The sequence below is a fragment of the Dermacentor albipictus genome, chromosome 1 (genome assembly GCF_038994185.2).
Source record: "Dermacentor albipictus isolate Rhodes 1998 colony chromosome 1, USDA_Dalb.pri_finalv2, whole genome shotgun sequence".
Lineage (NCBI taxonomy): Eukaryota > Metazoa > Arthropoda > Arachnida > Ixodida > Ixodidae > Dermacentor > Dermacentor albipictus.
In genome coordinates, this window is record NC_091821.1 from 424,842,667 (window position 1) to 424,861,749 (window position 19,083).

Here is a 19,083-nt window from a genome sequence, read left to right on the forward strand (position 1 = left end):
GGTAATTAAACTTTATAATTTTTTTTTACTTGTGACGTGAGCCGTATTTGCCACGATGCCGCATTTGTATTGGTCGCCAAGCCTTACAGTCTGACAGAAGATGTGCAGATGCGCTTATCACAAGTTATCACTGCAGCATCCTGTGTTATTTGGCGCAGAAAAAACAGCGTGTATTGGCCTCGAGCTCCACCACTGGAAAAGCTGGCGCCACCGTCGGCGTGACGTGCTATTAGGGATCACGTGGACATAGCGGCCGCGTCGGCTGCTTCGGGAGCGCCGAAGCGAGCTGGAAACGAGAGTTTAAGTTCCCGCGTACGCTGCGGTCCTCATTTAGTGGCGATATTTTCCCGCTTCGAGTGCCTCCTTTGCAACGCTTGAAAGCACTACAATAGGTAGTGGCTGCCTTTGAAGGCGCGAGACATGGTAGGCTACTGCTCGGTGCCGCAGTGTCGGACGTACGCAATGGAGCACGGTGTCAGCCTTATTCATCCGTAGCCGCAGGACAAGAAGCTGCGTGAAGCTTGGTTCGCGAAACATAAAACCAGCAAACAGTCATCGTCTAGAACTCGGGTATGCAGCAAGCACAGATGCGAGCAAGATTTCTGCTACGGCGCTGGGTCTGCGATGTTCGAAAAACGTGCAGTACGACGCTCGCCCGAGTCCGCTGCCCGACTAATGTCATGACGGTATGGTCTATGAACTTGTCGATGCTATAGATACTGGCAAGTTCACTGGAGTGGAAAGGGAGCGGTAAGAAGCACATTAAAAAAAAAGCATGGCATATGGTCATGTTTGTGTTATGAAATAATGCACTGGATTACAAAAAAAGAAGCAGCGGGAAATCGCACGTTGAGAACACCAATAAACATATAGTGCGACGCAACTGGAGAAATAATATTGAAATGTCCAAGAATTTAGAAAAAGAAAGATTGAATCGTCGCGTCGGCGCATCACAGTCCCTGTAGGCGTCGAAGTCTCTACAATGAAATTATTTGTGAACAGCTCTGAAAGCGCCCACCCAACAATGGTTGCTTTTATACTGTCAAATGCTCATATTTTGCAGCCTAAAGCTCATTAGCATGGTGCGAAAACGCGCATGCGGAGAAAGCGAAACAGTGCGCGGAACAGAATGCAAACGTGCAGTCGATAGCTGCGAAGCTGTGCGATCGCTCCATTGAGGCTTCATTCTATTACGCGCCATTTAGTTATACATGCACTATAAGAACATGTTGCACATAGTTTGCTCTCAGCGTTTACCTACCTTTCATGCAAGAAGCCGGTTCGGGAGACTCCATCGCGGTGACCGCGCACAGTGGCGTTCACTGTACGTATTCTGCAAAAAGATAGCGTCTGTAAACGATTGTGTGCTTTCAGTTTGCACAAGGTTATAATTTAGACAGTAAAAATCTTCCCTCGTTTCGAAAGTACTTACAGAAAGGTCCGGGAGAGCTCCCGCGTGGTGTTTTCAGTGAGCGCTGATAGCAAAACCCATGAGGAGCGCGCCGCGTGATCCCTCATACTACGCCAGCGAGGAGCTTCCGATAGATGGCGACTCCCTAACTCCTCGCCGCCAACACCTGCTGCATTCACGATCCCTGGGAAAGAAAGCCAAGGAGAGGGCGACCCGGGGGACGTGCGCGGTATCCAAGGCGTCTGTACTGCTGCTGAAACTACAACCGGAAGGGGGGGGGGGTGGAGGGGTGACAGAAGACCTATGGGCACCGGGTGCCAGACGACCTAGCTACGCCATGTGTCTCCCGTTTTAATGTGTGTGAAAGCCCGCTGTATGGGGGAGAGGGAGGCGCAAATGCGCAGCGACGACCCTTTCCCATGTATCGCGAGGTCGCCACACATCCAGGAAAGACGGAAAATTGTCAGTCACGTTAGCATCCTTGCGTGATTTGAATACGAAAGCATCATGCCTTCTCTAATTCATTTGTTACGTCCATGATACGTGACGCCATACATTGTCACGTGTCCTTCACAACTCTACCGTAATCCACCTTGCTCTAATTGTACCAACGTCTTGTTTTCCTAAACACAACCACATAGCTTTAACGTGGCAGTTCTTCACCTTCCCTTTTCCAACAGGGATTGCCACGTCCTCTGGCGTCAGTCGAAACGTACAACACATTTATTTTGAGTCGTTGGTTGCAATGCAGCAGCACCTTTCACACAAAACATCATTTTCTCAAAAATGAGTGGCAACAAAATTACTAGACGCTTGACGTATGGTATCGCGTGCATCTATTGCTTAAAGTTGCAACAAAATATTTTAGCCTATCAGTTCGGTTTAACTTTGAAAGTGATTACAGCTTTTGTCCAGGGGAACATACACATGGCCTGAAGAGACTGTGAATGGTACAATAGTGTTGTCAATTTACAATAGAGCGGTTGTGTGTGTGTTCGCAGCTGACATCACTAATCACATGCGTTTATTTTAACACTTCGTTCTGGTCTAACGCGTATGCAGAGGCAAAGTTCAAATAGCCCATTTCATGAGATACTTACTTTACTTCATGTACATTCAGGGGGGGGGGGGGCAAGCTCCCAGTACTTGTAATCACATACAGGGTGTTATTTAGCTGTACAAATTATTTAACTATTACTTGCGGTTGCTAGCACAGTTCCCTTGATCTAAATTACTCAGTGAGGCGGCGATTGCTCCTATGAGGAATCAAAAATGGTTAGTTGAATAATAAACGCGATCATGCTAAATAACTTTTTCAATTAATTAGTTTACGCACATATTTCTACCAACGAATTGTGCCTAGTGAGTATGCAAGGCACATCGACTTGGAATGAATTTTGAGGATGGCACAGGTTTTGAGATATGCGCCGTCAAACCTGCGGTAAAAATGCACTGTTCCACTTTTTAATGTGGAACGCTGCTTTATGCATTCAAGCACAAAAGTAAGTGGAACGCCGATGCATTTCTTTGTATACTTTGAAATATAGCCGCTCAGCAGAATTGGCACAGTCTTGATAAGTGGTTCTAAGTCGATATACCTTGCATACTCGCAATTTACAATTGGTAGATTGAAATATCAACAGTAAATCATTCAAGTAAATAATTTAGAAGCCCAATTTTTTTTTAATATTTGGGGTTTTACGTGCCAAAACCACTTTCTGATTATGAGGCACGCCGTAGTGGAGGACTCCGGAAATTTTGACCACCTGGGGTTCTTTAACGTGCACCTAAATCTAAGCACACGGGTGTTTTCGCATTTCGCCCCCATCGAAATGCGGCCGCCGTGGCCAATTTAGAAGCCCACATTCATTGGCGTCATTACGAGGGTGAATCAGAAAGTCTTTGCCCCTACTTTATTTTTTATTTTTATTTGGCCTAATTACGACTACATGTAAATGCGAAGTCAAGATGTCCATTCCCAGCAGTGGCGCTTTCTTGGACCGACCCGGCCTTATCTGCCCATAGCTCGGCGACATGGCAGTGCTGTCTGTTGCTGAAGATGGCGGTCGTGCTTCACACGTTCACGGCGCACGAGTACCGATCGAAGTGTGATTCATTTTCTATGGAACAAGGGACGAACGCCCACTGAAATCCACCGGGAAATCCAGCCCACGTGTGGGCAAAGCCGTAGCTTTGAGAAGTGTGAGGTGGTGGTTTTGTGTATATTTGAAGTAGTAACTTAGCGCGAATAAAACCACGGAAACAAGAAAGACGGACAAGGACAAGCGGACAAGGTGTTGTGAGTTCACAAAAGGCCGTGAAGACTTGCATGACAATGAGCCTGGTTCCACAGTCAGCCGCACGAATTCTACCGCAAGGTCATCTCAAATTTAGTGCTGCGATGAGGTATTGTCTGAACTGGTTTGGGTACTAGGTGGAAAAATAGTGTAAGGTACGTAAAATAGTACGTATACTTGTAATTACCTGTATAAACCTAATTTGGCTAATAAAACATAGGGTCAAAGACTTTGATTCGCCCTCGCATTCTTTTCTTATTGAAATGAAAATAAACGAAAGAGACGTGGTCACCTTATAATGGTGACGGCTGTTCCATTTCTCATAGCGGAAACAACAATATAAATAAAAATTATGTAAGAAAATGAGAAAAAATCACTCCATACGGTCAGAAATCCACAGCACAGTCCTATACACCTATGAACATAACAATATAAAAGTAAAATGCAATGCACCACAACGAGTTTGTAAACAAAGTCACAAACACAAACAAACGGATGTGATGTAGACTGCGATGCGCATATAAACAGGTGAGGCATTACACAGTGTATTCTAATTATTCAAGTAGGTATTCTGATTCCTCGTAGTAGTAATGGATAACTCATCGAGCAACTTACATCAAAAGTAAGAACTGTGCAATCTGCCATAGGCATTTTTTTTTACTTTGCTGCAGCTAAAAAGCACGCCTTGTATTCTACAGCCCTTTCTTACGTTATGCGGTCATGTGCTTTCGCTGCAGGCGTGCAAGCCCGAACCTGCATACAAGAATGTCTACAGAGATTACGAAGGTCTGTACATCAGCAATACTTTCACGGATCGAAACATACGCTCTACTCTGTCCTACAAACCGCTCGATGGGGACGTCTTTGTCGTGAGCTACCCGAAGTGTGACACAACATGGATGCAATACATTGTGTACGGCGTATTCCGTGACGGTGTGCCCCGTGCGAACCTCATGGAGTTCATGAACATGGCTCCGTACTTGGAGCTTGTGGGAGCCGAGGTCGCACAGGCTATGCCGCGACCAAATGCCATCAAAACTCACCTACCGTTTCAACAAGCAGCCTTACTCGGCTAAGGCCAAGTACGTCTACATCACCCGCAACCCTTACGACTGCTGCGTGTCGTTCTACTACCACACGAGGAACATGCCGATGTACCTCTTCGAGGACGGCACGTTCGACCAGTTCTTCGACATGTTTGTCGAAGGAAAAGTCGACTTCGGCGACTACTTCGACCACGTCTTGTCCTGGTACGAACATCGAGGGGACAGCAACGTGCTTTTCATCACTTACGAAGACCTCAAGAAGGACACTCGCGGTTGGGTGCTCAAGATAGACGACTTCCTGGGTAAGGAGTACGGAGACAAGTTGAGGGAGAACCCAGATATCTTCGAGATGATTATGGCTATGACTACCGCCGACACTATGAAGAAGATTAACGCCTAGATGAACAACTGGAGCAAGGATTTGGCCAGCGTTCCCCTGGAGACGCTGCCTGAAGGGATGAAGTCTTGAGTAGGAGTCATGGGGAACCTGCTGGACAAGCCAATCAAGGGAGACTTCGTGAGCAAAGGCATCGTTGGGTACTGGCGGAACCACTTCTCGCCGGAGCAAGTCTCCAGGTTGAAAGAACGAATCGCACTCAAGACCACGGGCAGTGATGTCATGGAGCTGTGGAAAGACGCGGGCTTGCCCTAAATATGAGTGCAAGCTTGCGATTTGGCGTTCTGGCTGACGAAACGTCTGCAGCACGAGTGGACGGGTCATTTATGTGCTCTTTCTTTGATGAGCCGTAGCTAGTGAATAAAGAAACGGATGCTTCAGCACTCACGAGTCTTTAACCTAGACTAAGGATACTGGTGCAAGGCGAAGCAGTTGTGTGGACTTCGTGCCCACATTCCACATACATTCCACGTATACGATCACTGATATAGTAAGTTAGAGAGCAAATATAATTCTGAGGTGATGCGCATGGGAGTATTTGCAATACACTGAAGTAAGCACCATCGACATGTTTGCGTCTTTACCAGATTTTGTGAGTGGCATCATTGTGGTAACTAAGTTCGCAACACACGGCTAACTTAAGTTTCTTCTGTTAAGCTAGCTTTACAGTGTTTCTGCGTATTCAGCGCAAAGTTTATCGCCGCGGAGCAACACATTAATTTACCATCGTTGAAGAAGAAAATAAACTTTATTAAAAGAATGGTCCGACAGTTCTTATTGTAGTGGCATCAGGTGGCGGCTCGAAGTCCTTGAACTCGGGCGGCATCTTCGGCTTGCCGGACTGCCCAGAGCTGGTCTTCATGCTACGAACTTTTGAGAGCCACTCTCTGAGCAGCGGCGACACCGGTGGAGAAGGTTCGCGGCGGCAAGTAGAACTTGCAAGATTCGTCCATGCTTTATGTTTCGGATGTTTCGTTACGCAAACCGGCTGACTTGGTCTTCCGCCAACGTTTGTTCTCGCCTTTTTCTTTCCTGGTTAAGACCACTGTCTTTATTTTCCAATCATCTCCTTTTTCCGTATTGTCACTCGGTACAAAGGAGACATAGCTACATGCGAAATATACGCTGGTCCAGCATTCAACAACGCTCGCCATTATAACGTCTGTTGCTGAAGCAGTGAAAGGGTCTTCTGGCCCTAGAAACACTTTCTGAGCATAATAGGAAAAAGTTGTCCCTTCGTCGATGAGGCTGCTTTGAACATGCGAGTCAAATATGACTGCACTGCATGCAGCAAGGAATTTACAACCTCGTCTAAAAAACCACCATGCAACTACGTCGCAAGCAGCCATGCCAGCCTACAGTTATTGATTGAGTTCGTGACCACGAGAACAGTGTCAGTAATGCTACATTTGCTAATTCTATTTTAAATAACTGAATCAATCTTTAAAAGAATTATTTTATCTTTGTCCGTCCGGGCTACACACGCCATACGCGCGTAGCTGCGTCGGCCGAGTGTGACCTTCGAGATCGCATCATCGTAGATACTGCGTAGAACACATAAGTGCGTCGTATTCAGAAGTTAACGGGGTTTTCCCTGCTAAGCTACATCACTTCGTAAAAGGCGCTCTCTGTTTGTCCTTTGTTCAACGGTGCGCTAGACCACGTTTGGACAATATAACGCGTCTAACAGACTAATGCCTCGCATTATATTCGTCCTTACAAGAATATAACGTTTTTTCCCCTGTTGCTTCAAACTTCAGTGTGAGTGAGCTAAACCACAATCGCTACCGCGTACATAGCCATTGTTACGTTTCGCCTCCGACGTGCGGTATAGCCGGCGCGGATGCAACGGACGCCGGGGCTTCGTTCACAGCGGCGGACATTTTGGCCAGTTCAGCGCTGCCCCAACGCCTCCTGCCAAGCGCGTCCAGGCATGTTTCAATGCCACGTCTCTTCGTGCGTGCGTGTTGGTGCCCACGCTTGTCAAAGCGCGGCAGCCGGGGAGAGGAGCTCCCCAACTGTGAAGCGAGGAGGTCTGACCAGCACCGGCCCGGCGGATACTTGTCACTTGTCACAACGTGTCCGTGCGCCGCCATCACGTGCGCCTCTTCAGAGCCGTTCCTTCTTGCCCTCGACTCCGAGAGTATAAAAGCAGCTGCCCACGGACGCCAAGAAAGAAGCTTCGATTTATTCAGTCGAGTAACGTGGTCGCCCGGTTCTCCACTTCGGTCGACCTGACCGGCCGCTCTTTTGCGATGCTAGAATAAACAAGTTGTTCTGTTAGCAGTGGACTCATCCTTTGCCAGGACCTTCGGATGCTTCCGGCTGTGCCCCAGGCCGCCAGACCAACGCTACCCTTGAGGCTTGCGACCTAGATGCAGCAACTGGTTGCCAGCGGTGAGATCGCGACAACGGAGGCCAGCAGCGAAGATATGCGGTCGACTGTATGCTGAGCAGCACAACGACCATCCGGGAGCAGTGCAACGAGCCCTGTGTGATGACTGGTTGCCTGCAGTGTAACGACTGCGCTGAATTCTTGGCTGTGAGTGCGGGAATTCTTGGTTTGGTGAGTGCGGGACTTTCTTCTTCTGAGTTTTGCCAGGCTTTTGTTAGTGTCAGAAACAGAGCTGGTAATTGTGGTTGTCGTTGCTGCCGGGTTAGCTTGCGGCAAGACAATAGTAGGCAGTAGAGAAAGCAGCATTCAGAGCAGCCATGGAGTTGAAGTCGTTGCGCAAACCGTAATTGCTGGAGCTTGCAAGAGAGTTGGGTCTGGATGTCTCAGACAAACTCAGGAAACCAGAACTGTTAAGGGCTATTCTTGAGTAGAAGCTGAGGATGACGAGCTGTCGGAATGCTTTGAGACCATTGAGGAGAGGGAGACGGAAAAAAGACAGGAGCGCGAACGTAAAGAGCCAAAAGAGAAAGAGAAAGAGGAGCGCGAACGCAAGAGCAAAAAGAGAAAGAGGAGCGCGACCGTCAACACGCTTTGGAAATTAAGCGTCTCGAGGTAGAGATGGAACGCTCTCGTAATGGAAGTCAGGCACATGGTGCAGGAGAACGAGTATCGTTCAAAATGACTGAGCTGATGCGGCCGTTTAAGCTTGGAGAGAACGTTGGTTTGTTGCTGATAGTGATCTGGGGAAAGGAAGGACGCTTGGTTCTGCAACCCGTCAGGGAGCACGGCGAAGCGTCATCAGGGGAGAGGGAATGGGTAGTGAAAGATGATAGAGAAAGAGGGAGGAAGTGGCCTAATAGACTCCACTATACGCGGCAGGTGGCAGTCCTCAGTAAAGTTGCCAGCGTTGTAGCGGGCGCTTATAGGGTGTCTATTCCCGTGGAACTTATAAACTCCAGCAGGCTTCGCAGCGCAGGGAGCTGTGGACACACTGGGAACAGCAGGTCAGTCTCTGTGGCCGCTGGAAGGCCGTGGCGTCTGTAGGTGTTGATCACTGTGGAGCGTTCCTGCGCCAAGGATGGGCAAGCACAGAGAAGGTGCTCCAGAGTCTCGGGGTCCCCGCACCTCTTGCAGGCAGGCGACGTGGCGCGTCCCTTGGCGTACAGCCGGGCCGCAGTCCAGGTGCAGCCAGTCCGCAAGCGCAGGAGTGTGGAACGGTCTCTTCTGGAGAGGCCGTTCTCTGGAAGTGGCTTGGGGGCTTTGCCACTAGCCACTCGGGGGTCCGGATGAATGGAGGTGAGCAGGCACCGTAGCCGATGTCTCGTGTAGTCCGAAGCCGCTACCGCTCTGGTGACCGGGACTACATCTTGATGGGCAGCTTTGGCGTAGGTATCTGCCTCCTCGTTACCGGCTACCCCGACATGTGAGGGCAGCCAGTGGAAGGATACTGGGAGTCCGGCGGTGGCTAGAGCCGTTAACTTGGCAAGCAGCAGCACCACTGTAAGTCCTGCCCGCCGAGGGTTGACGAGGGCCTGGAGCGCTGGCTTGGAGTCGCACACCACCGCCACCGGCTGCTGGGGAAGGTGCTCAGCAAGGAGGTCGGCAGCCAGGTGCAGCCCCGCGAGCTTAGCTGCAGTAGAGCTTGCTGCAAACGGGAGCCTACACTGCCTGTGACAGGCGAGAGTTGGAACTGTGCATGCCGCTGCAGCCGACCCGCTGGGGAGGACTGAACCATCCGTGAACACCAGCAGGTGTCCTTCCAACTCCTCCTGGAGCTTGCAGGCTGCCGCCTGCTGCAGGGCTGCGGCTGGTGCTCTCCGCTTGGCTAACCCCCTGAGGGAGAGGTGCACATCCGGAGGTCCGTGATGGGGAGGAGGAAGAGCCACTGCCACAGGTAGTTGAGGAACTGTCTCCTCATAGAGGCGACACAGGTTGCCCATACGTGAAGCCGGCAGGCTCCGGAGCCGGTCTAGAAGAGCCTGGCCGTCTGGTGCGCGATGTAGCCTGATGTAGCCACTGTCACTGCTCATGTTGCAGTCCCCGTTGCAACATGAGCAGTGACAGTGGCCATTCGCCGGCCTCAGCCAGTGTTGCGGCGATCTTGGCCGTTGAGAAGCTCCACTCCGACATGAAGCGCGTGTTGAGAGCCTTGTGGTTTGAACAACAAACTGACTGGGAGCTGTGTCTGCCTGGGGTGATGTTTGCATTGAGGACCGCGCCGCATGCGGCTACGGGGTTTTCGCCAGCTGAGCTAGTGTACGGTCGCTCGCTGCGATCTCCGCTTCGCATATTTCGAGACGGATCACTGCCCTCTCCAATGGCTGCAGACCATCTGTTTCACAAATGGCCGCCTCCTGCGCTGGAGCCTCGCTTTGCAACAATATTCCTTTGAGGTGCGTTACAAAAAGGGGAGTCTCAACGGTAACGCCGATGGCTTAAGTCGAAGCCCCTAACGTGGGAATCAGCCTCAAAATTGTTTGTTATTGATGTTTTTCTTCCTGAGGCAGGATTTCTAACATATTGCTTTTGTGTAGTGTTTCAAAGTGATGATGTGCTTTCTAGTGCAATTTTCCGATTTGTGGACGCGTTCTGTGTGCTGCTAGACTACTGTAAGGAACTAGGCAGTAGTATAAAGGGGGAAAGAGCCTGGCATGGCTTAGTGAGGGTTGTGTCGTGCTTGTGGACTGAGCGGTTGAGTTTCGGTGTAGTTCTAACGCTTGCTGGGAACGAGAACAAAAAGAAGGCAACTCTCCCGAAGTCACTTTGCAGTGTCCTGTGTGAACCTGAACGTGAGAACGAGGCCTTCTCGGTGCGCTGCGCTCAAGAAACGCCGAGGGGCGACCGACTTCGGTTATGAGCATCATCGAGCGACATCCCTCCGGACAGCGGATGCAATCCCTTGACCATCGGGATCTCCTTCTCCCGGCGGCGAGGTGTGTTACGTTTCGCCTCCGACGCGCGGTATAGCCGGCGTGGATACAACGGACGCCGGGGCTTCGTTAAAAGCGGTGGACATTTGGGCCCGTTCAGCGCTGCCGCAACGCTTCCTGCCAAGCGCGTCCTGGCATGTTTCAATGCCACGTGTCTTCGTGTGTGTGTGTACATGTTGGTGCCCACGCTTGTCAAAGCGCGGCAGCCGGGGAGAGGAGCTCCCCAACTGTAAAGCGAGGAGGTCGGACCGGCGCCGGCCCGGCGGATGCGTCACTTCTCGTCTCAACGTGTCCGTGCGCCACCGTCACGTGCGCCTCATCCCGAGCCGTTCCTTCTTGCCCTCGATTCCGAGAGTATAAAAGCAGCTGCCCCCGGACGCCGAGAGAGGCTCCGATTTCTTCCGTCCAGTAACGTGGTCTCACGTCTCTCCACTTCGGTCGATCTGACCAGCCGCTCTTTTGCGATGCTATAATAAACACGTTGTTGTGTCAGCAATCGACTGATCCTTTGCCAGGACCTTCGGATGCTTCCAGCTGTGCCCCAGGCCGCCAGGCCAACGCTACCCTTAGGGCTTGCGACCCAAATGCAACAGTGAGTAGCCCTCCAGGACATGAGGTGGGGCACAATATGGTGTACATATTGAAATAGAGACGACGCTTTATTCCAAGCAGGAAAAATGGCGTCGATGCAAAAAAAAAACGAACACCAGCCGACGATTGATGATGACTTTGAACAAATGAAGATAAAGTCCGCATAAATGCTCACACAAATTTCCCCCGTGTACGGAAGCGGCCACCCTGGCCGCACATTAGACAGTGGAACTGAGATGTAAGGGCTGTGTGTGTGCAGCAAAAATTGCGATGTTTAATGGTATGAAGGCAGCTTTCTAGCAAGACTTTCCAGTACTTACAATCAGTCATACAATAATAAAGCTATTTCATAATTGTAAAGCACAATATTCTGTGAGGCAGTATGCCGACTAATGGCAGTCATTGCTGCAAACACTGTGTAGAAGCACACTTTGCTTGTATTATACTGAAAATGTTGATGTAGCTCTCGTGATGAAACTATGTAGCCGCAGTATGGTGCGTATAGCACCGTGTTCATTTGAACTATTGCCAATGCCACCATTAGTTGCTTCTATTGCTGAAAAAAAATGATAAGATTAAATGTGCACAGTGCAAATGAGGAAATAACTTTTGATAAATACTAATGTGTTCTTAGCAGCGGCTAAGGCATATTTACTCGTACTGTAATGCCATGTGGGATAATCTATTTGTTAGATTTCATAGGTGGGTGTCAACTTGCGTGATCCTTTTGCAACGTTCTGCGTCAAACTTATAGTACCATATTGAAGGGATGAAACCATACTTATTTCTGTTTTTGAAACATCATCTTTTGCATTTGCACCGTATCCCCTGTGTGGATGTGACTATACTGGGTGTGTTTGTGTTTTGCATTTGTGGGCAGTGCAATATGAGGAAGTTAAAAGAACTGCTAGACTGGCAACTTCTGGCTGAGTGCAGCGGGCAAATTTTTTAAAGAGACGTTAGTGTTCCAGCTTTTCTTCAGTGTTGCGAGTACAGAAAACAAAGAAAATATTGCAAGGATGAAGTATTCATACCGCTTCGGCACAATTGTTGTAGCAGAGGTGTCACAGGTACAAAGGTTTCTGCCGATATCACAGGCATTATGCGCTTGTGGCATCTCAAGGTTCTCTTCGCTTCCTCACTTGCGAGTTATCCGTTCATACTTTTGTACCTGTTTTAGTGCACAGAATGGATGTTCTCCTGGGACTTCACAACTAGCACAAGCAAACAAATTTTTTTTACCCACCCCACGGTGGCCCAGTGGCTATGGCGTTGGATTGCTAAGCACGAGATCATGGGTTCAATCCTTGGCTGCGGTAGCCACATTTCGATGTGGGTGAAATGCCAGAACTCCCGTGTACATATATTTAGGTGCACACTAAAGAAGCCCAGGTGGTCAACATTAATTCGGAGTTCCGCAACCCTCCCCCCTTCTCATTACGGTGTACATCAATCAATCATGTCCTGGTTTTGGACCTAAAACCTGACAATTTAACCTCTTTCTCCCTCTTTTCTAATAGCAAGCAAATGCTAAAGTTCCAATCTTGACCATTGCATCCAAACTGCAGTGCTTACAGCAGCCTGTGTTTGCATGTTTGCAGGTTCGAGTTGTGCTTGTGTAGGATAACGCCACTGAATTTTCAGGTCAAGCATTTACTAATTTCTGATTTAGTGTGAATCATTTCATTCAGCTGCCCTTGGCCAGATGTTGCAAACACTGCATACAGAGAGCTGGAGGATTTGAACATGGTGTTGCTCAAATCTGCTCAGATTACCAAGATCCTTTGATCTTAGTAAAGGTAACTGGCTGGCTCACTACTTCAGTTGTGTAATCTACCAGTGCAGCTTAGTATTTCCTCCGTGAGCTGCTAATTAGGTCTGCTTTTTTCCGTGCTGTCACAGATAAAAGGGACGAGTGAAAGTAGGCGCACTGATAATGATATATCCAGAATATTTATTGTGCCCGTTTTCATTTCTAGTAATCTGCCCCAATTATTAGTTCTTGTCCGAAAACTACTTGCTTCCCACATATGTCTGCAGCACTCAATTTGGTTAAACCACAATGTTTGGTTGTTTGTGCTCTGCAAAGGAGGAAGAACTGTTCCGCACAACGGGGCGTCTGCCGCCCTCTGCCGGGGGTGTGTCTGAGCCACCACAGGTGGTGGGCATGATCCCGCCAGTCTGCAAAGATTTCCTGAAGGGAGACTGCCGCCGCGCAGGCCGCTGCAAGTTCCGACACCTAGGAGAGGAGGAACCCGAGGCCAAGCGACGGGCCTTGGATGACGAGATGGGCTATCGTGTGCTGCAGCAAGAGAATGCCATCTTGCGCCGCAAGGTCGGCCGTCCCACTCCCTATACCCGATTTATGCAGCATTAAAGGCCTTTTCACTGCCTGCCGGGCACTCACCCCCCCCCCCCCACTTGTGGCTCTCTCTCTCTTATCTGGGATGGGGGCGCGAGTGCGGGGCGCAGTGCAGTGAAGAGCGCAGTATAGGCCAAAATGCAGAGCATAAAAAAAGTGCGGCAAACGCGCGGGTGGAGACCTTGTAGTGATTGGCAAGGCGTTGAAGTCAGAAGCAGAAGTGCGTGCGAAATGGCGGGAAGAGCACTTGCAGAATGGCGTGGCTATGGCATATTGCGTAAACGCAACGCAAGAGCGCAAGCGAAAGTATGGGAAAAGTGCAGTGCGATGTTGTGGGGCATGTGCGCGATAAAAAGGGTTGAAGCATGGCGAAGCATCTTAATAAGAGGCAAGAGCGCATGCGAAATGGCAATCGAAAGCAGCAGCGTAGCGCGGCAGGAAGCGTGGCGCAAAAATGCAAGGTCTGCAAAACCTAGAGGTCCGGGATTTGGAAAGGCGGACGAAATGCTGCAGAAATGTGTGCATTCAGGAGGCCCGGAGAGATACTCGGAACACACGTGGCAATATTTTAGTTGTTTCAATATGAGCGTGGGGCACGGTGGACAACTTGAGAAGCTGCAGCATGTCACCATGAAATGCAAACCGGCAAGTTGTGGTTGCGCCTCGCATTTATTGGCCTAAAACACCTAAAACAGCTTGAGTGTGGGGGATAGAGAGTGCAATGGTTGGTGCAGATCTGATAGCTGATTTACAAGTGCCACGTAACCTAACCTCTGTGTGTATGAGAAAAAAATTTACTAATGGTGTTTTATCATGGGCCTGCTCTCGATTATATGTAGTTTTTACAGTGAAGATAAACGTGTACCTTTCATGATATACATATGTACTTTTTCACACTTGGAGTGCAGGCACGACATCTGAAACTTTTCGTTTCTCACGTTTTAGGTCCTCAACTGCCAGAAACTCTACAAAATATACTGGCAAGTCTCGGAATGCCCTAAATAATTTACTATAATAGCTTTTCTACAAACCACTTTCTGTTTTGTTTCCCACGAGTTGTCTCCCACGGGCCTTGTGAATAACACTACATTTTGGCGCTTGTTCTGGCTCGCTGAGTTGTCTGTTATGCTGCTGTCCATTTCATGGCCCAATGTAGCAGAACAACAGACAAAGTGTGCCGGAGTGAGTGCCAAAACATGAATTTTCTGCTGTTTGGGAAATGAAGCAATAGCTGGTGAGCAGTAAAGCTATCATAGTAAATTATTCAGGCTGTTCTGAGACTTGTCAGTGTTCCTTCTATGGTTTTGGGGTTGAGAAGGTTTATTTAGTGCTAAAAACGAAACGTTCAGATATGTCAACAGTTCTTTACTGCTATAGTGAGGTATATTGAGGTATATTGGTAAATCTGACTTATGGTGACAAACATTTTGCTGCCTGTGACTGGTCTGTTATGGTCCAAGCGACATCTGCGGAAGACCAGTGGCATCTCCTGGCGCACATTTAGCAAGCGCTGGATGTATGCCAAAAAAAAAACATCCTGGAATAAGCTTGTGCCCTTAGCGACAACTAAATTTATCATCTTGTGGCCCATTGCAAGATTCTAAATTTGTAGTATTTTTATCCTGCAATGATGTTGACATAGTGCTCTAAACAGGACAAACGTTGCCCGTTTTTTGAAAGCTGTAGATGATAACCACGTGTAAAAAAAAGTCACAGCTGTGGCAAGCCTAGCTGTAAAATCTGCTGTGTAGCCCACTTAGCTCGCATATTCCAATGTTAAGTAGTATTGGTAGTTATTTTCAATGCCAGGCATAATTTTAAGAGACGGCAAGAAAGCGATTTGAATGGGAGAGCAAATGGGTACGGCTTATATAATGCTTGACATTAAGAGAAAAAAAATGGAACTGCGCAGGTCATGTAATGTGCAGGTTAGCTAACCGTTGGAGCATTAGGGTTACAGAATGGGTACCAAGGAGAAGGGAAGCGCATTCGAGGAAGGCAGAAGACTAGGTGGGGCGATGAAATTAGTAAATTCGCGGGCACTAGTTGGAATCGGTTAGCGCAGGACAGGGGTAATTGGAGATCGCAGGGACAGGCCTTCGTCCTGCAGTGGACATAAGATAGGGTGATGATGATGATAATTCATAAAATAATTGCATTTCGTTTAGCTCAGGTTGTGTAGGTGGACTTCAACGACAAATGCAAGCTTGGAGAAATTTAGGCATGCAGCTGGGCTTAGCTTTCCTAGTCTAAACAATAAGATATGCCTGGACGTCGAATGATAGTAGTAGTTGCTAGGCTACAGCCGCTGAAACAAGGCTTTAACAATCTTTACAAACTTCTTCGAGCATGTCATATGTATAGCACAGCTAGGTTTCTCAATTTCAAAGTACAAGGTACAGACTAAACACAGCTTAAGGTGGAGGCTCATGTTCTGGCACTATTTTCATCTTTTTCACTAGTATCTGGACTTGTACAGTGCCGTTCATTGCTTTATAGAGCGCATGATCTGACACTTCGCTCTACAGGGTAACACCTTGGGCCGGTTCCTTGGTCTGAGATGCACGCAGGAGCATGCAGAACCTAATAAAAACGTAGAGCTGCACGCATTGCTTTAAACCAGCAGTGATGTTGGTAAGCGCTATTGTTTTGCCGGATGTGTGCTTTGTCTCGGAGCACTGTCTTGCTGTGGCAACAGGGCAATGGAATCATATGTGTGGGGTGATAATGCATATGATTCACATCCCATCATATGAAAAAAAAATCGCATCTGTTTTTACTGATCTCGGATACTGTTATCAGCCCACAAGTGACTACATCTAGTGATTTCTAGTGGCTATAAAAACTGTATATATACCAAACATCACTGATGAATTGCCACTTTTGTCATGGCCTCTCGACTGACAGCGGAAGAGGAACGGTATCTTAAAAATTCAGTAAGTGCACATCGTTTGTTGCAAAAGGATTGGGCACGCATTGTCAACCCAGGCGCATCGCTTTACGGCATCGCGGTGCAGCAAGACTGCGAGTGCCATAAGGCCAAGTGCATGGTAGGTTATCAGCATCGCCACTTGTGAAAAGCAGTTCTGCAATGTCTATTAGTCTGTGCGCGCGTCTAGGCGTACAATCTTGGATGCTGCAGTCACCCCATAGAGTGGAGCAGGCTGCTTGTGTGCTCTGCACAGCAGTTAATTGACAGCACTGCACTTGACAAGCCCTTGCACCTGACTCCCAGTCTTGCGATTTGCAGTGGAGCAAGCTTCTGTGCTAGTTCTATCCCACTTGTCAAGGCAACACCTGGTTGACTTTCACAGACTCTGCACTTGTTACACTGTTTAAGAGCTTGTGTAGGTTTCGCTTTCCGTTTAGCATAGTCGTTCGTACAAAAAAAGGGAAAAAAGCTAGCTGTACTTCCTAAATACCCACATACAAATGTGGGTACACAGTAGGAATGCCAGGTAGTAGATTCCCAGCCCTTGTACTGCCAGTTTTTGTACCTGGCCTGTGCTACTGGCATGAAGGGATGTCTTATTTTAGGAGAGCAGATACAGTTGACTTAAGCAAAGCTCCTTTTTTATTTTCTTCTTTTTTGTTCACTTGCATGTTATGAAAGCATTAGTACAGCCCTGCCATTTGCTCTTCACAAAATTGCTTCATAATTTATTGTGTAATGACTTCAAATGAGGACATGTAAAATGACATTGAAGTTGAGAAAGGAATAAGTGACAAATAGACTAACTAGAAATTTGCTGTAAAGAAATCATTGAAAGAAGAAGATAGCTATAGCTAATGAAATCAGAAGCAGATGATTTAATTCTAACAAACGTTTTGGTATATAATTTTAAGGTGAACACAAATTGTAATCGATTAAATTACTTTATTCTGTATAGCCTTTGATCAGAGCACAAACATGCACTTCTGGAAACTGTTGCATGTGGCACATGGGGCATGTGCTTCCATAGTCCCTAGAGCTCTTGATCATGTGCCCGCATAAGCTTGCAGCACAGGGAACATTATGGAGACAAACAGGGAGCTGTTGGGAGAGTCTATATGGGATGTTTAATGCTGCATGCATAAATAAATGATTCATTGATGCTTCTATGGGTTGACCTGTGTGCTCTGCAAATAAATTGCAACCAAACACTGGCAAGGAAAAGACAGTTTGAAGCTGTGACATTGCCATATGTTCCTGTGCAATGTTTAGTTAGTAATTTTCTTAGATCAATTGCCTCGATATCCTAGTTGTCACTGTGTTGAAAGAACAAGAAACTCCTTAAAGATGCATGTATTTAGCAGACTGGCCTTTGCATGTAATCCTTGCATATGGTTTTGAAATGTCATAAGTGCCAATTCATGGAACAGGCATACTGCACTAGCAATTGAATACCACACCTTGATGTAGGGGCTATCCCTGAAGTGTTGTAGTAAAGGTAGGTGATCATCTTCAAACCTCACGTGGGCAAAGAACGCCCAATGTTTCACACCCATTTAAAGTTCTCAACATTTGTAACACCCGTCTTGCAGGTGGATGACTTGAAGAAGCAGGTGGCTGACCTGATGGCCACCAACGAGTTTCTGCTGGACCAGAACGCAGCTTTGCGGCTGAGCAAGCAGGCACCCGCTGGTACCCAGCCGCTGGGTGTGATCCCAACAGCGGCTGCGTTGGGGCCCGTGGCACCACTGGGTGGCACAGCCGACCTGACTTCCACACCACAGAGCATGACGCCCATGATGCCCGTGGTGCCAGTGTCCATATCATCCAGCTTGCCAGCTTCCCTGTCACAGAGCCTTGCACAAACCATAATCACCATGAGCAGCCCATCAGCGCCACTGGTTTCCTACCCTGTCATGACTCAAAGCCTGCGCCCAGTCATTGCCCACCGCATGACTCACTAGGCCCATCCCAGGTGGCAACCATACTCCCAATCTCTCTTGCACTGGTCTGGATCGTGTGAAGGGCATGCCTCTTAAGTGAAGCATGTGGCGATGGAGCGATTGAAGCTGCGCGTCCTCGTGCGACATCTAGCTTTGAGACGTCACATCTTGTTGGTACAGACATTCTGCTGCTAGATGGCAGCTGTAGTTGATTCTATTAGTTTTTCTGCTGTGGTGATGCCCGCACAAAATCCTGACAAGTGACATGGAGATCATTCCCCCCCCCCTCCAGTTCACCCCAAGTCCCCTGGATACAAACCATTCCTTTTCGGTTTGTGTGGCATGGACTCGCGTTTCAACTCACCAGCTCTCTTGCTGCCTTAGTTGTGTCTGACACCAAGTTAAGGTGGGAAGCTGTACGATGATTATTGCGAGACCTGGTGTAAATGTTGCAAGTGCGTGGCTTCAAAGAGAACCAGATGTGTTCTTGTACTGCTGGCTAAAAAAATATTATTGCCAACATTCTAAACAGTGGGTGAAATGTCAGTTTGAAACTTCGCTTAAATCTGACACTTTTCTTTCTTTTATTTTGTTCTTGTTTTTCTTTTTTTTCATAGGTGTGATGTGTTCTTGGCTTTCTGTCTCGTTCCACATATTTTTATAAGCATGTTGAATTTCCTCATGGTGCTCTGCTGCTGCACACTGTGGTACAATCACTGACATGCATTGTAGCTGCTGCTTTCAAACGTACATCCTACTCTTCATTGTTTCATGCTTCT

The 19,083-nt window shown here is 48.1% G+C and overlaps 1 protein-coding gene and 1 pseudogene across 1 annotated transcript; both read left to right on the forward strand.

The window, feature by feature from the left end:
• The first annotated feature begins 680 nt into the window (after positions 1-680).
• LOC135897646 (sulfotransferase ssu-1-like) lies at positions 681-5,406 on the forward strand (annotated as a pseudogene).
• A 7,723-nt stretch (positions 5,407-13,129) lies between these two features.
• LOC135897656 (zinc finger CCCH domain-containing protein 10-like) lies at positions 13,130-18,833 on the forward strand. Its single transcript, XM_065426354.1, has 2 exons — positions 13,130-13,402; positions 17,954-18,833. The coding sequence occupies exons 1-2, from the start codon at positions 13,130-13,132 to the stop codon at positions 18,323-18,325; spliced, it is 645 nt and encodes a 214-aa protein (XP_065282426.1). The 3' UTR covers positions 18,326-18,833.
• The last annotated feature ends 250 nt before the right edge of the window (positions 18,834-19,083 follow it).